Source organism: Strix uralensis, chromosome 4, assembly GCF_047716275.1.
Source record: "Strix uralensis isolate ZFMK-TIS-50842 chromosome 4, bStrUra1, whole genome shotgun sequence".
Taxonomy (NCBI): Eukaryota; Metazoa; Chordata; class Aves; order Strigiformes; family Strigidae; genus Strix; species Strix uralensis.
The window spans coordinates 90909892-90926434 of record NC_133975.1 but is presented as its reverse complement, the minus strand read 5'-3'; the positions used below and the strand labels follow the sequence as shown (position 1 = coordinate 90926434).

At 48.0% G+C, this 16543-nt stretch overlaps 1 protein-coding gene and 1 long non-coding RNA gene across 3 annotated transcripts in view; one reads left to right on the top strand and one right to left on the bottom strand.

Moving 5' to 3' along the window:
* Window positions 1-11522: 11522 nt before the first annotated feature.
* Window positions 11523-13956, bottom strand: CHAC1 (ChaC glutathione specific gamma-glutamylcyclotransferase 1). The gene is made up of 3 exons (XM_074867799.1): window positions 13654-13956; window positions 13524-13559; window positions 11523-13300 (listed from the first exon to the last, which is right to left on the bottom strand). The coding sequence occupies exons 1-3, from the start codon at window positions 13915-13917 to the stop codon at window positions 12869-12871; spliced, it is 732 nt and encodes a 243-aa protein (XP_074723900.1). The 5' UTR covers window positions 13918-13956; the 3' UTR covers window positions 11523-12868.
* Window positions 13957-14254: 298 nt separating this feature from the next.
* Window positions 14255-16543, top strand: part of LOC141943124 (uncharacterized) — a 31421-nt gene continuing 29132 nt past the window's right edge. For both annotated transcript variants that reach the window (XR_012628854.1, XR_012628853.1), the window contains exon 1: window positions 14255-15161. This is a non-coding gene — a long non-coding RNA (uncharacterized LOC141943124). The remainder of the gene's footprint in view (window positions 15162-16543) is intronic.

Genomic DNA, 16543 nt, shown 5'->3' with positions numbered 1-16543 from the left:
TTTACTCACCAGTTACTACAAAACTGTTAAATACAGTTCACTGATGACTACTGCTGTTGAAGACATTTAAAGGTGATAATTTTCTTAGGTCATCTGAGAAGTTAGGACTAAAAGGTGCTGTCATGTCCCACCCTCACACACATCTTTGTAGTTTAGCCTACGAGGGATGTCCAGTTCAGCAGGGTCCCCAGAACACCCGTTCTGCCGACTGCCATGCATGGTCAACAAAGTCTTAACAAGGAGTGACGTAATAAGTCTTAAAGACCAAAAACTGCAACTGCAATATTCCTTTGGAAGAAAGCAAGAGTAATTGAAACCATTACCTTCTCAAAAAATTTTGCAGGGTAGTTGGAGGCAGGAGAAAGGGATTTCCTTCTGACCTCTAATGCTGAATTTAACCCTTAAGCATGATGAGCCCCCATGCTGTTTGCCCTCTGTCTTCTCTCTGGATATAGTTAATCTTCAGCACCCTGAAGATGGCGAAACCAAGCAAAAAAACTGGGGAAAAACCAAGTCAAATGATGCATCAAAGAAGCAAGAGAAAAACTTCTCCTTGCTCACCACAGACAGGTTGTGAAAGCCAACATGTAGGATCATTATTATGTTATAAAAATAGAGCACTCCAGCATCCTCTCAACTCCTCTTCAAAATCATCTATATCAGATACAGGGACCTGCATTGCAGTCCTCAGAAATTCTTCTGTTTAGCTGTACAGTCACTCTGCAGCCCCTTCCACACAAATTCTTGGCATTTCTTAAAAATGGTTTGGTTCCTTGTCTTCACAATGTCTTCAGAATTATTCTAACTTCCATTTTTAATTATTCTGTGGTAAATTGGAGTCCACTTAATTCAAATCAATTGGAGATTAATTAGCCGGCGAGCCATTCTCTTCTTCTATCGTGGGTCAAGTCTGTTGTCCTCCTCATTTAGTCAGCCACTAGATCTCTTCCTCTTCTGCAAAGAGATAAACAGGTTACTGTAGGAGGGGTTTCAGCTAGAACTGCTTTAATTCTTAACTTCAGGATATTAATACTGCACTGTCCAAATGTAGTGTTATTTCTGTGCCTTCTCCCTTTCTGTTGCATGCTTTCCCCACCACAGTGTATTTGCTCTTTGCTGTCTCACGATCCATTTGTGGAAAGCTGCCTGTCTGCCCAGGGCTCTATCTTGCTTTATTCCAGTCTTCCCAAAGTATTTCCTTTAGCAGCATGTCCCAGTGGGGGAGGCACAACGAAGCTCAGTGGGAAAAGCTCCATGCGGAAGGGACAGGGGTCTGCACTACTTTGATGGTAGCTCAGGAGCAGCCGAGTTGCAGCTGGGAAGAGGAAGAGCACAACTGATAAAATCACTTGGGGGCAGGATGTGGATCAGTGTAATTTGGGAAATGCTGCCCTGTCACCACTGCATTGCCAGTCCTGATCTCCTACTCTCCATGGAGCGAGCTGGCCTGCTTCTGCTCCCAGATACACTTACAGGCTCCTCGGCTTCTCACTTCTGCCTCCGACTTTCTTTTTTGATGACTGTTCAGTCTGAAACATGCATTATAACTCTAAGGGAGCCTTACAGGCATGTCTTGTCTCCCCTTCCTGCTCAGGAAGGGATGCTGAGCCATTCCCTGCTGTCCTTTGGAAATTTCTGCTCTAGTGGCCAGAAAAACAATTTGTAGCTCACTACCCAAAGGGATGCTGCTTGCATGTGAAGTGTAACTGAGATGTGCTGAAACTGAGGCTAAAATAAAGGCAATCACATCTTATGCTCCTAGGTGTAAGCACTCACTGAATTGTGAAGGATTTTTTTTTGATTTGCAGACTGCACCAGGTGCACAGCAGTGAATGAGAGAGGGGAAGGGGCAATTCATCCTTTCTCTCAGGAGCATCATTATTAGGATGCTACAGATGGCCCAGCTGTCAGATTCACCCAGCAGGTCTGTATTGTAAACAAGTCTTTCTTGTAGCACTCAGATTAGCATTTGCTCCTCAGAAAAAGCCTGCAACAAACGGCTTGTGAAACAGAAATGCGTGGTAAGATGTGTTGGGTTTCTTCCAGCTTCACCCTCCTCTTAGCTACTGCCTCTTTCCTCAGGAAAGTAAAGTTACTCCAAAGCTAATGGGTCTTTCAGGCTTTTTGTACCAAACTCTATTTACGTAGTGTTCTTCTAGGGGCATATGAGGGAATTCATTTGCATCCCAGGCATGAGGAAGTGTTTCAGGACTCAGGTATGAAATGATGACTCCTTCCTTCCTTAGCTGATGAGCATCAATGATAGAATGAGGTAGGGGAAGAAAACATTAAAACACCACTTCTGTGCTGCTTGAGTTTTCCTGTGGACTGTCTCTTCCTTCTTTGACAGTATTGCTGGTTGTGTTAAGTCTGTCGTACTTTGCAGGAGCTGATGTGAGCTTCCAGGCATCCAGGGATTACGGTGTCCCTTGTCCTCTCTGTGACATTGATTTGCAAGCACCTGGTTTTTCCCTCCCTGCTCCTTAGCCTTGCCCAACTCTTCTCAAGACTCAGGTGTTGTCTTCAGGGCTTTTGTTTGGCAGGAGAAACATTTCTGTTTAAAGGTGTTAATTTTTAAATGCATTGACCCTCGTAGCCTTGCATCTCAGCGTTACGAGAACTGTGAATTAAGATAAAGGTAAGCATATATGCAGTGTGTGCGCACTGTTACCCTAAATATACCTTCACCAACTTCTTCAAAACCAAGAAAGACTGTTACTGTTGCTGAGAGATTAGGACCTACTTGGAAATTTACTACTGGTTTGGACTGTCACACAAAACTGATGCGTAGGATCAGACTATTTGTGTGTATTTTCTTATAACAAGAAACTAGTGGCTTTATTCTCAAGATGTATTTAACAAATGCTATCCTACTAGGAGAAACAATTCCTGTTTATCTCACCTCTCACCTGTTCTTGTAGTTCCTCTGATGTACCCCTACATCTTAACTTCCTATCTGGGCCTTCCTCTAGGAAGGAATAAATCACAGGTGGGAGACCTCTCTCCGTACTGTGATAAGATGTCTGTCTTTCAGGTTTCTTTTAAATTCTGACATTACATGTTCCACTGATGTTATAGCAGAGTTCAAATGTAGAAAGTCTCATTTGTATTCAGGCTAGTGAGTGCATTTCAGAATTTTACAGCTACTGGGCAGACAAGCGGTTTTATGATGTTTGCTCTGTAATGATGTTCCCAAATAACTCCCCTCCTAGGTAGGCTCTTTGCAAAGAAAGAACATTTGCGTTAATTGGGAACAACTCTTCTCTAATTCACATCATTCTTTATTCAAGTAACTTCTCTCCATAGATGACCCTAAACTTTGTATCCAAGTTGCTCTAAAACCCATCTAACTGCCACACAGAAAGTGTCTTCAAAGCAGTCGCCTTTGGTAGTCCTTACCCTCCCCACAGCCAGCCTTAGCTGGCAGTGCACAGAGTGCTTGTCTGTATTTCACTCAGCCTATAGAAGGCTGCTGGTTTGTTGTTTTTTTGGGGTGGTTTTTTTTTTTTAAGAATGGAAGAGTCAGCAAATTTCACATGTAGTTGGCTGAATGTTGCTTTTTATTATTTTTTTTTTTAAACTACATTAAGCTTTTGGCACGTGACTGCAATTAGCTACGTGCTGATCAGTGGAACGTGCTGCTGCTCGGTAAATGCAATGGCATGAGGCCGGACACACCCTTGAATGAGGCTTCAGTGCATGTGACAAAGCTCCAGGGTTTTCCTTTGCAAGCAGAGGAAGCAGAAGGGATGTTCAGACTATATGAATTTTGAGAGAATCTTCAAAATGAACATCCAAAAACCCCATTTTTTTTTTGGTCATTCCCTGGATCTGGGGGGTGCTGATGTGAGGACTCTTCTGTGTCTTGTTTCTTCTTGTTGCTCCTGCTCTTTCCATAGAGTTCAGACGAACGCTTTTGTGGACGATTTCTGCATTCCTACAGACCTCTCTTTTCTTAACATTTAATTCAGATTTTTGTTTCATTTAATCTCATTTACAGACATAGTACTATGGTATTTATTTGTAATGGATCTTGAAATAGCTCTAACGATACATAATGGTACATTCCAATCTCTGGATTTCAAGTGCTCCCAAAACAGTAATTCAGCTTCGTGGTGTCAGTTTGCCCAGGAGACTGCAGTCTTTCATCATTTCTGTCATGTTCGGAGTTTGGAAGAAGTTACTGTAGTCATAATTTTACTGTGATATATATTTAATCTGGTTAACATGAAAAAAATAATTGCTGCCCAGTTTTTTAGTAATTTGTCACTCAGCTCAGTTCCTATTGACTAGTTGAAAATTTACTGACATTGTGATGCTGAATCTGTAATGCACAAGTAGCTTTTCAAACATGGTGTTGATTTGGGAGTGGAAGTCATGATGATTTCTTTTATGGGCTGCTATAACCCCAAGTGATTTACATGTTTTTGAAACACACCATCATGAGCTTTGCAGGAGGTGGCTTGCTTCCCTGGGTTTGATAACTTGCTATTAGCATATGCAGTCAGAGGTATATATTGTATAACTAATGTAATTCAGTTACACTGTGGTTTGCTGTCCTTAGCTATGTATCATTGTGTCTGTCTGGAATCAAATAACTAAATGTAAAGAGTGAGAACTGGTTTGGGAGAATATTTGCAGACAGATTAGAGAAGCCCATCTCTTCCTTGCAGCGATATAATTGATAGCAAATGAGAAAAGTAATGCTGTTTAAATTTTTAATTTAAAACAGATCTCGTGTCTGAGCTGTTACAGGAATGTTTATTCTCACATGTGAGAAGTTTGGAACTGCCAGCAGCTGTGAGCCTCAGCCGTTAGCTAAAAAAGCTTGAGGGACTGCAACAAATTTGAGTGATGTGTACAAAACAAAAACACCCCAAGCTATATAAAAATGTTTCTGTTGAGCTTAATTTTTAGTTGGCAAATAAATATTATGCAAGCTTAGGTACATGAAGGTTTAAGAATACTGAGAGCAAATTACTAAACTTGCAACCAGGCAGATTCTCATTGGGCAATGGCAAACATTAAGAGTATCTAATGAAAATTTCTGATGACTCTCGCATCCTTGCACCAGGATCTAGTGCTGATTATGCGAGCACACATTATCTTTATTTCTGACGTGGTATCTCTGAATACCTAACGTACAGTTCCAAGTACTCTGAAAAACATCATCCCTCAACGTTTCACACAGTGCCTTCAAAGTCACTGTACGCTTTTGAAATCATGTTCTTGATGTCTCGGTTCCCCATCTGTATAGTGGAAATAATATCTCTTCACAGAGGTCTTGTGAAGAGGAATTAAAGCTTGCAAAGGTGCTACAGTGATTTGCAAAGGTCGCTATAGTGATTTGCCAGAGAAAAGTCGAAATGGGGAACGGTCCCTCTGCATTTGGAGCAAGGTGTGCATAAACAAATATAGGATCGTACAGGAGAAAAAGGAATTGAACTGGCTGCTTATTTTTAAGATCCTCCCATCAGGTGAAACGAGGCAGGAGTCCTGGGAAAAAATAGTGGATATTTATTCTGAATGAGGCTAGTCCCATAGTTACTTTTTAACCCTCAGTCCTGAACTCGTCTGCCCTCAAATTATAGGATGTATTTCCAGGAATAGATTCAATATAGATGTAGTTTAGAGACACAAATGCTGCCAAGAATTGACTGCGCTGCACAGTGACAAGAGACACAGTTTCATCTGGCCCCTGCCTAGCAGGTCCAGAGGTAATCGAGCCTCTTAACAGTTGGAAGATGAAAAGCATCTATCACAGCCGTGGGGAGCTGCGCATTCCTGCTTTTCTCCCTCTCTAAAAGTGGGACTGTGTGTTCATGGAGAGGAACGTCTTGGAGAAAAACACAGTCTTATAAAGCAGGCCAAAAGAATGAATGTATGTGTAATCTAAAATGAATTTATGTATAATCTAAAGGCCTGCTAGCTGTTTGGAAGGTAGTTTTGGCTCAGTTTTACGTAATGAAGTGGGTACTTCACTGGAAAACAAAAATAAGTGAGCGATTTCAGCCCGTGATGTCTGTAGAAGCATCCTGAGGATAAAGCTGCTGACACCAGTTGTCTGTAACAGTATCTCCCACCCCTGGGGCCCCCGGCCGATGAGCGACGTGCCAGCCGCAGTCCAGGGAGGTCACTTGCAGCACTGGCGGTTGTTGTGACACGTGAAAAGCACGCACACCAGTGCTGCCCTGGGTTCCTGCGGGGTGAGCGGAGGGAACATCAACACATCCACGGGCAGCCCCTGCCTTTCCTCACCGGTCCCTCCCTCCCGTGGCATTACGCGCTTCCTTGGTGCCAACTTGAGAGTTTGGAAAGGCTGGTGTGCCGTCTAGACAAGGAGGGGATAAAAAGCTGCTTTTTTAGTTTGTTTTCTAAATGTTTTCAAATGTCGCATACGCTTTGTGTAGACAGAGTTTAATATCAGCAGGCTGGCTGTGGTTGCCCCCGAGGCGGTTTGTTTGTTGATGAGGTTATAATTGCTGTAAATGAGTTGGATTCCAGTCTGTGAAATTACTTCAGTATTGTCTGTGCTGTTGGTGTTGCTTGGTCCATAGCTCCAGTTCAAGGCAAATCAGATAGCCAAGGCCATGAGCTAGCGAAAACCCAGTGCTGGCATTAGCCTGGACCATTCCCAGCCTCCCTTCACCTGTGAACAAGGGCATGCGGGGCAGGAGCAGTGCTGTGCAAACGAGCACGTCGTGTCATCTGTGTGCACGTGCTAGTGAACCCCCTGGTCTGCAGAAATCTGCAGTGGGAAGTATGATCCACGGCTTCGTGCGGAGCGTGGGGTGGTGTGCCCGGCCGTGGCCGCTCTGCACGCCGTCTGGCACGGCACAGCGGGGCTGCACATCCTGGCACGTGTCCAGTCAGCCCCGGTGCACGTTCATCGTGTTTCTGAAGGACAGGCTTGCTAACCAGCAAGGTTGAATGAAACCCATCCTCTCCAAAAGTCATCCTCTGACTTGTCTTCCCGTGGGTGAAGTGCTCACAGATTCCTGGGTGCCGCAATAGCTGATATCTGCTTGCAGATGAAGCAGCACTCTGGGGCTCATTCCTACTGTGTGAGCCAGCGGGGCTCGAGCAGTTGGGATAAAAACTTCCCTTTTCCTTTGGTGACAGGAGTTTTAAGTGCCAGTAGCTATCAGGTGTCTTTTCAGTTGTCAGGCTCAGGCCAAACTGATCCCTGGTGGTTTTAACTGAACCTTCATGGAAATGAGTCCCATTAAAACAGTGAGGTGAGGGAGGCAAAAAGCAGCGTAAACAGGCGGACGCAAGAGAGAAGTCTTTGTTCTTGTGTCCCCAGAGCAGCCCAGCGTGGTCTGGGAACAGTGTAGTGTCCCCAGCTAGGAAAACAGCACCTCTCTGTCTTTGAACTTCCCTGACCTTTTACGTTATTTCAGTCTCATTCTCTGGAGTTCAAGGTACTGGCTGTGCTTCAGGAATTCGCAAGCATAAACACTCATCAGTGTGGCTGGCACTACGATGAGATGAAAAGGGAGTTGAGAAAGAATAAAACACATCCAAAAACCAAACAAAAAGTGTACAGGGTTTGTAAACAAAGCATGTAGAGCTTCCCTAGTGCTGCCCAGAATGCCCACTTCCTTCCGCCCTCCCTTCTCTCCTGGGCCCAAGGCTCTTTCAAAGCAATATGGGGCTTCTCTCATAACTTTAATACAGCATATAAATTAGGGAGGTTTTCACTTAAGCCAGGACAACTCATTAGTAGGAAATTCCGAAGTCTGCTGAGCAGCTGCGGGCTTTGCTGCGAGTGTAGTTTTTCCACAGCCTAACTGTAAATCTAGTTTTTTTATCCCTTCCTGTGCCTCCGGTGCGTGGGGAACCATGCCGTGCTGAGCTAGGATGCGTGCCAGTGGCACATGGCTGCCCACTCATGCACTTTTTAATGTTGCATCTGTCCTTGAGTTCTAAAAAAATCTCTTTGGATTTGGTGCTACTGAAGTATGTGCCATGTTGTGAAAACTGGCAGTACCAAAGCAAGAAGTCCGACTCAGGGAAAATCTCCCATCCAAAGTCTGCTCATTTGCTTTCTCCTTTGCCTTTGGGATGAGGTTATTGCGCTGAATGTGATATAACCCGATTTAAAGTTTTACAAAAGACTTCCAGGCCTAGATTGACTCCGAGGTTTTTGGGACATGTTGGCAGTGCTACCTACCATTCTGGCACTGAACTATCTGGAACATGTTATATGGAGAAGCATTGAAGCGCACAGGTGACCACATCTATGTGTTTTGTGCTGGATATTTTACGCAAAGTCAGTCTCACTTGTCCTGGTGCAGCTGTACACCAAGTAGACCCTCCTTCTTTCCCCTGCTTCACCATCCAATCTCTCGGGGTAGTAGGAGCAGAAGAACAGGCTGTTACCAAGCAGACGTTGTTTCTGGACACATCCACTCGGCATACCGTGTGCACAAAGTGCTGTCCAGCCTCTGCTGCAGAGGGGAGCCCTTGCCAGAACGCTGCCTTTGCAGAGGCTGTAGCAGAAGATCACCAGCTGCTCCCTCACTTGCACCGGCCGACCAGCCCGTGTATCGCTGCAGAGGCTGTCCAGGAGCAGCAATAAGCATTCTTTGAGTTTTTTATCTTTTGCTTTTCCTCTGCCTGTGAAACATCTGTAGGTAATTAAATCCACTTTTCAGCCTGCCTCTTGAGCGGCAAGCAGACAGTAGACACATATGGGCTAGCACGTGCTACCTACAACCAGCTCCTGTAACAGCTGCTAAATCCAACATGTGCCATTCCCTGTGACTTGCACGCTGCCTGCCAGCCTCTCGCCAGCATCCACGGCGGAGCCCCAGGGACCCTCTCGAGGCAGGGGTATGCATGTGGAGCTACGCCTCTCCCCTTCAGCACCCCCCAACACTGAGATCCCACGCTGGTTTCTTGATAGCCTTCAAAGTCTGTGCTGGCCCCACTTTTTGGATGCTCAAACGTATGTTCTCCTCAAGCAGACCCAACCAAGACGTTGGCTGCTTTTGCAGCCAGCTGAGGCATGCTGGTCTGTTCCCCACCCTTCTCCATCCTCTCCCACCACCTCCCTCCCACACTAAGCTGCATGCCTGTACTGCCATCAACCACAAACATGAGTTTGGTCTCACGGATTTTCTGACCTGGCATCTCATCTAGAAAAGTACACCAAGTGCAGCTAAGTTCACACTTTGGTGATATGTATTTTAAACTACATTTTTACTAAAGCTGGAAGTACTAAAGCCTAGGTAGAGGTTTACCTGTGTGAAGTCTCCTCAGTTCTCAACACTCCACCTTGAAACGGGGATGATGCTGTAGCACCTAATGAAACAGAGACTTTTTCTTCTGGTTTTGGCTTCCCTCAATCCTTTTAACATTGCTGAGTTTCTTTATCCTTTCTCCTGCCCTATTAAGGACCATGTGCCCTCGGGAGCGCTTTATACATATGAAGGGCACGGCTGGATTAACTGTTGTCATCTACTTTATTTAGCTGGCTGTGCCACTGCAGAGCAGCTGGGTAGGTCCCGTCCTAATGTACTCAAGGAAGCAGTAACTCAGGGCTGTGTGGGAACTGCCGGGCAGCAAAATGGAAAAGGTTGAAGAAGGGTCTGAAATCACATGAATTATGCTGGGTTTAGACTTGGAAAGTGTGTGACTGATAGTGCTTGTAAACATGTTTCTATTGCAACCAGTTTCTAATGTGAGGTGACCTGATAGGCACGAGCTTGCCACAGGGAAGCCAGAGAAGAGACAACTGCATGTGCAAGAGGAAGCCACTAGATAGAGAAGCACCTCCAGAAGCGTCTGGCAGCACTGCGCAAACGAGGGTGGCTGTCACCCTCTGACAAGGTGAGTGCTCCTTCCCCGACCAGCTATCAGGCCAGTGCCAGAGCTGCACCCACAGCCTGGGCTGGCAAGTTGTGCCATGGAGAGGGAAGGCCTACGTAGGGGGTAGGACACTGTCCTTGTGTGTCACTGCTGGCCTGGCACTCCCAAGGGCCACAGCTGTATGACTGCCTCCAAGCTGCAACTATCTTCCTCACATCTGGTTCATCAGAGGCAAGCCACCATGGTCCCCTGTCTTTGAGCAGCAGTACAAACATGAGCTGGGCATCTAGCAAATGTTGCAGGGTGCCGTCTCTCCACACTCACATGGCCAAAGTTCAAATTTGGGATGCTAACCTCTTAAATTCAGCAACTGGCCAAAACGTGACCAGTTCCCAGACTCACAGGACACAATTAAAGCCTCAGAAGAAAGAACTTGCATGGTATCTCACTGTCTGTCCTAGTGACCTAAGCTGCTGCCGTCCTGTCACTGCATCTTTTTCGTTACTCCTGAAAAGAAAATGGGGTCCTTTTTTTGGAAGTCCACTGCAAAGAACTTACTGGGAAGGAAAGGGTAGTTCAGTGAAGTAGGGCATCTGTGCTGAAAATACTTTATTGTTCAAGGGAAGAAGAAACAGCAGCTGAAGGAACACGCCTAGCACTGACAGGTTGTTCACAAGCACTTGCTGCTTGTCTTTTACCAGCGATGTGAAAGATCACGGGGCCAGCCCAGGTGAAAGAGGATGAACCAGCAAAGGGCTCTTCCTGCAGGGCAGCAGCATGGTCCTTAGTGCATATCACCTAGTGACTCCTGTCAGCAGGGTCCCTGTGCCTTTGAAAATTTGAGAGGTAGGAAGATGTTTTTGTTTATTTTGGAGATATTTTGGTATAACCACAGGCTTGTAGCAGTAAGGGAGTGTTTCCCTGCAGGTAAATTGATTCTTTAACCCTTTGATTTTCCAGCTGGGGGATACAGCAGCTCAGGTGAAGTGAGAGCCTCCACAGAACAGTGAAAGCATGGTTTCCTCTAATCTGTTATCCCTGAAATATACACCTGCCTTTAATTAGTGGTAAAGTCAGTTGTTTCAATTAGTTTTCACTCCATCACTTAAGTCTTGAGGCAGGTAATACTGGTAGGTACAGTGACCTGCTAGTGCTAAGGCAGCTGGTGACCAGAGGAATCAGACAGGAACCTTCCCCCCGGGGGCACGCAGCAGAGGAGCAGCAATTGCTCCCTCCCTGCAGCCGGCAGATCGGGCTGCAGCAGCAGCCTCTCATCCTTCCACTGTTACTTCTTGGAAACAGCCACGCCAAGTTACACTCAGAACAAAAATCCTTCGACCTGCCAAGGGAGAATTGCATTTCTGTGCCTGCCCTGCATGGTCAGGAGGGCCGGCTTGTAGCTGAGGTCAGCACCAGCACTCCGGAATCAGCCAGAGCTGGAAACTGGGGAAAGTCGCTGAATCCCCTTCTCTCAAAGGGCAAGAGTCAATGGGCGCCTCTCAGGAGATCCAGCATGGGCAAGCTGCTCAGCAGGGAGGTGGGTTGGTTTTTTTTAAAACACAGCAAAAAAACCCCAAAACCCGTAGGAAATACAGCAGCATTACAGCTAAGGTTTTGTTTTTTAAAAAAACAAACCAAAACAACACATTAAAAAAGAAGGATCAGTCTGACATTTAAGTCAGTAATGAAGAAGACCAACACCAAAGTACAGAGGACTAACTTTGTCAGTTTGTTTTATTACTGGGCACAGCACAGTACCACTTCATACACATACAAGCCACAGTAATACAAACAGTCCCTCTCCTTTTTTATAATCAAAACCCCACCTGGTATCTGGGAGGAGTCAGCTGTCCCAGGGGTCAGCTCTCAAGAGCTGTTTTGCTGCAGTTGCAGTAGTTTTCTTACCAAATACTATGGGTTTTCATACTGTTAATATGTGAAGCTGAAAAGTCTGAGCCTGCAGCAGCGCCTCTGCTCAACACCAATCGAGGCAGGCTCTGCAGCAGCTCAGAGACTTGCAAGTATGCTCAGTCACGGTCCTTCGCAGCCGAATAAAAGCGTCACCAGACAGGCACCCCGGTATGGAACTAGAACCCTCAAATGTTTCTACAGAAACCCACGTTATCCTGAAGCACCACAGGTTCATCCTGGACTAGCTGCAATGCTGCTGCGGCATCCAGCCAGCCTTCCTGCAGGCAGCACGGACTTCCCACGCAGGCAGGACCGTTTCTTACCGAGTCGGTTAGCAGCACAAGGTCAGCGGAGCTTGGAGAAAAGCTTCTGTTATTAAAGCAGGCTTAGCTCCTCAGAAAACTGATTTAAAACTAGAAGGCACAAATGCAAGGTTGCATGTGGGCTGCATGCCACTGTGGCATGTGAACAGTTTAGACACCCCTCGTAAGGGGAAATACAACACATAATAAATACGACATTTTAGAAAATAAGTGCATTACTGTGATCCTTCACAACATAAGGAAGTAGGATCCACAGGAACCTACAGAGGCCGGTTCACTCCATATTGCACAGAAGTCCTGAAATTTAGTGTCAGGTCATTGTACTGGAGGTGGGACGTGGCAGGGGGAAAAAAAAAAAAAAAGGTCTTATTTGGCAGAACCTGCCCAAGTCTCCACCACCACAAACAGCTTTTTGCCAATCTGAGGTAGAGTTACATATATACTGCTTAAACCCAGTCAAGTCCTGCTCAACTAGTCTTCAAAGAAAAAAAAGTGCACAGAATAGATGAGCCTCTTTCTTCGCTAAAGAAAGTGAGGTCTGACCCCTGGAAGCAAGCCTTACAGAGCAAAGTTCCGGCGAAGATCCCTGCTCCCCTCCTGGAAAGCAGCGACAGCTATCGTGGTGCTACAGGTAAGGAGTGTAACAGGTACTAATTGCAAGTCCTACAGCAAGCATGTTTTACTCCACTTCCTCCCTCCCCTAGTACTTGCTCATTCTCCCTTTATTCACTCAGTCCAGTATATTTTATCAGAGTTAAGATTGTCCCCATTGCTTTCTCCCCTATGTCCCTTCTACTGGGACCCTGCAAAAAATTATTTCAACTCTTAGACTTCTGAGGGTCACTTGCAGTTTCTTCTAGGGGCTCCTCTGTGCAGTACAGGCACGGAAGGATGGAAATAAGAGCCTCTTCGATGGAGAAGAGATGTTTATCCTCTGCTTGAGGACAAAAGTAGCGCATAAAGTCTGCCAGTCTCAGCAGGTACTCAATGTTGTGACCAGCACAACCGCTTGAGACTATGATCTGAGCTGCAATGTCTTCTTCAGACGCTGGGCCAAGGTACGAAGGGTTCTGGGGTGTTGCAATGTAAACAAGAGCCAGGATGGGTTCCTCTGCATCTTTCTCCTGAGGGTGAAACTTCACTAGCTTGGTGTCGTAGCCTCCCAGGACAGCTTCTCGCATGTTGAGATACTGGAGCGATGCAGCAATTTGTTCCCCACGGACTTCATAGGCCACACCCCACGTGCATGCCTGAAAGTGAAAGAGCAAGGCGGTTATGGGATGCTCTGACTGCAGTGGACACGTCCGCTAGCGTTGCAAAGCGAGCCTGCCTTGCTTTGGGGGTCTCTGCACAGCTGATAACAGGGCAGAGGAGGATAACACACCCCCGCGCCAGTCCCAGGAGGGCAGAAGAGCACTCGGCTGCCGACACCAGCCCCCAGTGTGGGGAACACGGCCCAGCCGCGGTACTCACCCCGCCGTCCTCCAGCAGCGTCACCACCCGGCCGGGCTGTGAGGGAGAGTCAAGAGAAGAAGCCGTTAGAGCCGAGCGCGCCCCAACGGCCGCCCTGCGGGCCCCCCACGGCCGCCGCCGCCGCCCTTACCATCCTCTCGCTGCCGCGGTGGAAGGTGTCTCCCTGCCAGAAGCGGCGGCTGTACCCGCGGATGAAGCCCACCTTGCGCGACGTGAACTCGAAGCCCGGCCTCCACACCAGCGAGCCGTACCCGAAGATCCACACCGGCGGCGTCAGCTGCGGCTCCGCGCCCTCCGCCTCCCCCGGGGCCGACGACGAGGTGGAGGAGGAGAGGAGGAAGGGGGGCAGCGGCGGCTCCGGCCGGCACTCGGGGCGCTGCGGGTCGCGCTTCATGGCTTTGGCGCTGAGGGGGTCGCGGCGCTTACGGGGCGGCACGCGCCGGCCGTGGCGCTTTAAAGGCGGCGCCGCCCCGCCCCCTGGCGGCCGCCCCGCCCCGCCCGCGGCTCGCGGCGGGTGATGCAACCGGTGCGGGGTGTTTCGCCGCCCGCGCGTGGGGCCCGGCGGCGCGCGGGTTGCGTCAGGCGGGGTGGCGGGCGCGCGCGGGCCTGCCCGGCGGGAGGGCCCCCCGGCCCGGCCCGGGAGGGCCTGAGGGGAGAGCGGGGGGATCGGGTGGCGCTGCCCGCGCTCGGTGAAAGCTGCCGGGGGAACGGGGCGGTGCCGGCGAGGGGATTCCCGCCGGGTGATCCCCGGGGATGGCCCGCCCCGTCAGAGCCCTGCGCGCGGGGAAAGAGCGGCCGCTCGCCCCCGGCGGGGCTGCGCCTGGGGCGGCTGGAGCAGGCCGCGGCGTGCCCAGAAAGGAGGGCCAGGGTCGGCAAGTTCTCCTCGGAGCCTGCCCCGCGCTGCCGCCGCTGGCTTCAGCCAAGAACGGGAGCTGCTGCGCTGGAAAACCAAGCAGCTAATATTAAACTGGGTGAAAGGACAGCTCCTGAGGTCGGCGGGGCTGAGGCGTAAGGCATATGGGTGAAACAGAGCCATAAAAGCCACATAAAGGGGAGGAAATGGTGCTGGATCCGGTCAGCTGAGTGCATTTTCCCTTCTAAATCCAGGCTGGAGTGTGGGCTTGTAATACATAACCTTTGTTACATAGATGGGTCCAAGAGCTGGCTGTGTATGAGATGGAGACCCAGCTGTAGGTCAGCTTTAAGCAGGTTGTGACAGCCGAAGAGCCCGGCTAAAGCGGTGGGTTCAAATTACAAAACTGCTCGTTTTGAAAACAGGAGAGAGAAGGGGGGGAAAGAATGAGTAGCAAAACCATTTTACAGAAGTACTTCCCATTATTGTTCTTGTCCTCTGCATCTAATCACTCCAAACAGTCTATTTACAATCTTTTCTTTAGTTTCCTGTTGGGCCCCTTCCAACCATCATCCACCTTTCCATTCCACTTAACAGGGCGTTGCAGCTACAACACACACAGACTGTGGTGGGTGCTCCCTGTGCCTTGGCACATGCACCACGGGTGACATCAACAGCCTGCGTGGTTCTCGCATCTGCCCTGCCGTGTCTTGCACAGCATGCCCTCCTCTCCTGCCCTGCATGACGGGCTCTCTGACTTGTCACCTTGGGTGACCCTTCACAAGGTCAGTGTTAACAAAGCTCCTTCATTCTCCTCTCCACTTGCGCTTTTCCCAGTCACCTTCTCTGTCTTACTCAGGCTCAAAGGTATGGGGTCGGCACTGCGTCCTCCCAGCCCTTCACACCGCACACCCGTGCTGGTACAGGCTTGCAGCCTCTGGTTCCTTCCCCACCGGTCCCTTTCCATAGCCAGAATGTGAATCCATCCCCTGTTTATACAACCGCCATACCGGAGGCCTTAGTCACAGACAAAGAAGTGCTCTAGAAAGTCTTCTTCTTTGCAGCCGTCTGTGTCAAAGCTCTGCTTGGCAAAACAAGAAATAAATCTACGTTTTCCGTCTTGCGGGTCCTGGCTCCTAAGAGACAAGACCCCTGCCTTAGCTGTGCAGTTTGTCAATGCCAAAATAATGTGGCTTTTCAGTCAAATGAAACCAGTTTCATCTGGGAATTAAACCAATGTGTCCTCTGTGTCCCATTGCAGCAAGCGTATACTTTTCATATTTAGTTCTTTATTTTTTTCCTGCTAAAATCAAGGACATTTGAGCGAAACCCCAATATAATAAAAGCATTCAAACATTTGGCTGTAGCTGCATCATCCTTATCAAGCAAGGGCACAAACAGTGACAGACAAATCAGTGTCTAAAAGATAAGCTGAAGAAGCTCTTGCTAGGTTCTGGTCTTAGTGATACCAGTAAAAAAAAAAAATCTAGCCTCTTTCTTCAGTTTTCCCCAGGATGTGAATTTTATCCATCTGAGAAATGCACTGGATTATGCATGTCTCGTAAATGAAGCACTAGATATCTTATCTGCTAGTACAAGCTAAGGAAAATTGGATCAAGAAATAGAAAATACGCTACTGGGAAATGACTACATGCTTGCTGATGGGAGTGGGGGGAAGGAAAATTGCTCCTTTCCACTGCAGAGCTGTCTCAGCTGTGTGTCTGTCTTTGTCAAAAGGCTCTGCTAGGTGGCTAGGCCAGCTTTGCAACGGAGAGCCAGTGCCTAAAGCAGAAGCCTTAGGGGACCAGCTTCAGATCCCGCACCAGTTAAACACTACAGATCTCTGCTCCCTTCAGTGCTGTTACACCCAGATCATTTAGGTATGAGGTTAGAAACTCCTTTTGAAGTCAAGTCCCTGATTTTCTTGTGTAAAGACATTGGGATATTGCTCCACCATTAGGAGCACAGCCTGGGGGAAGGCTGTTACTGAAGTTGTGACATAGCAGCAAGAGGTTAAGCATTTATTTTGGTTTCAAGCTTTCATTAATCCATTTCTTGTTACTGACTGTACCCACATTGTACTTTGGTTAGATAAATCAAAGGGCATAAGGATCACCAGGAGTGAAGGGCGGAGCAGAAGAGGTGTCCTGGAGATGGTATAGATGTG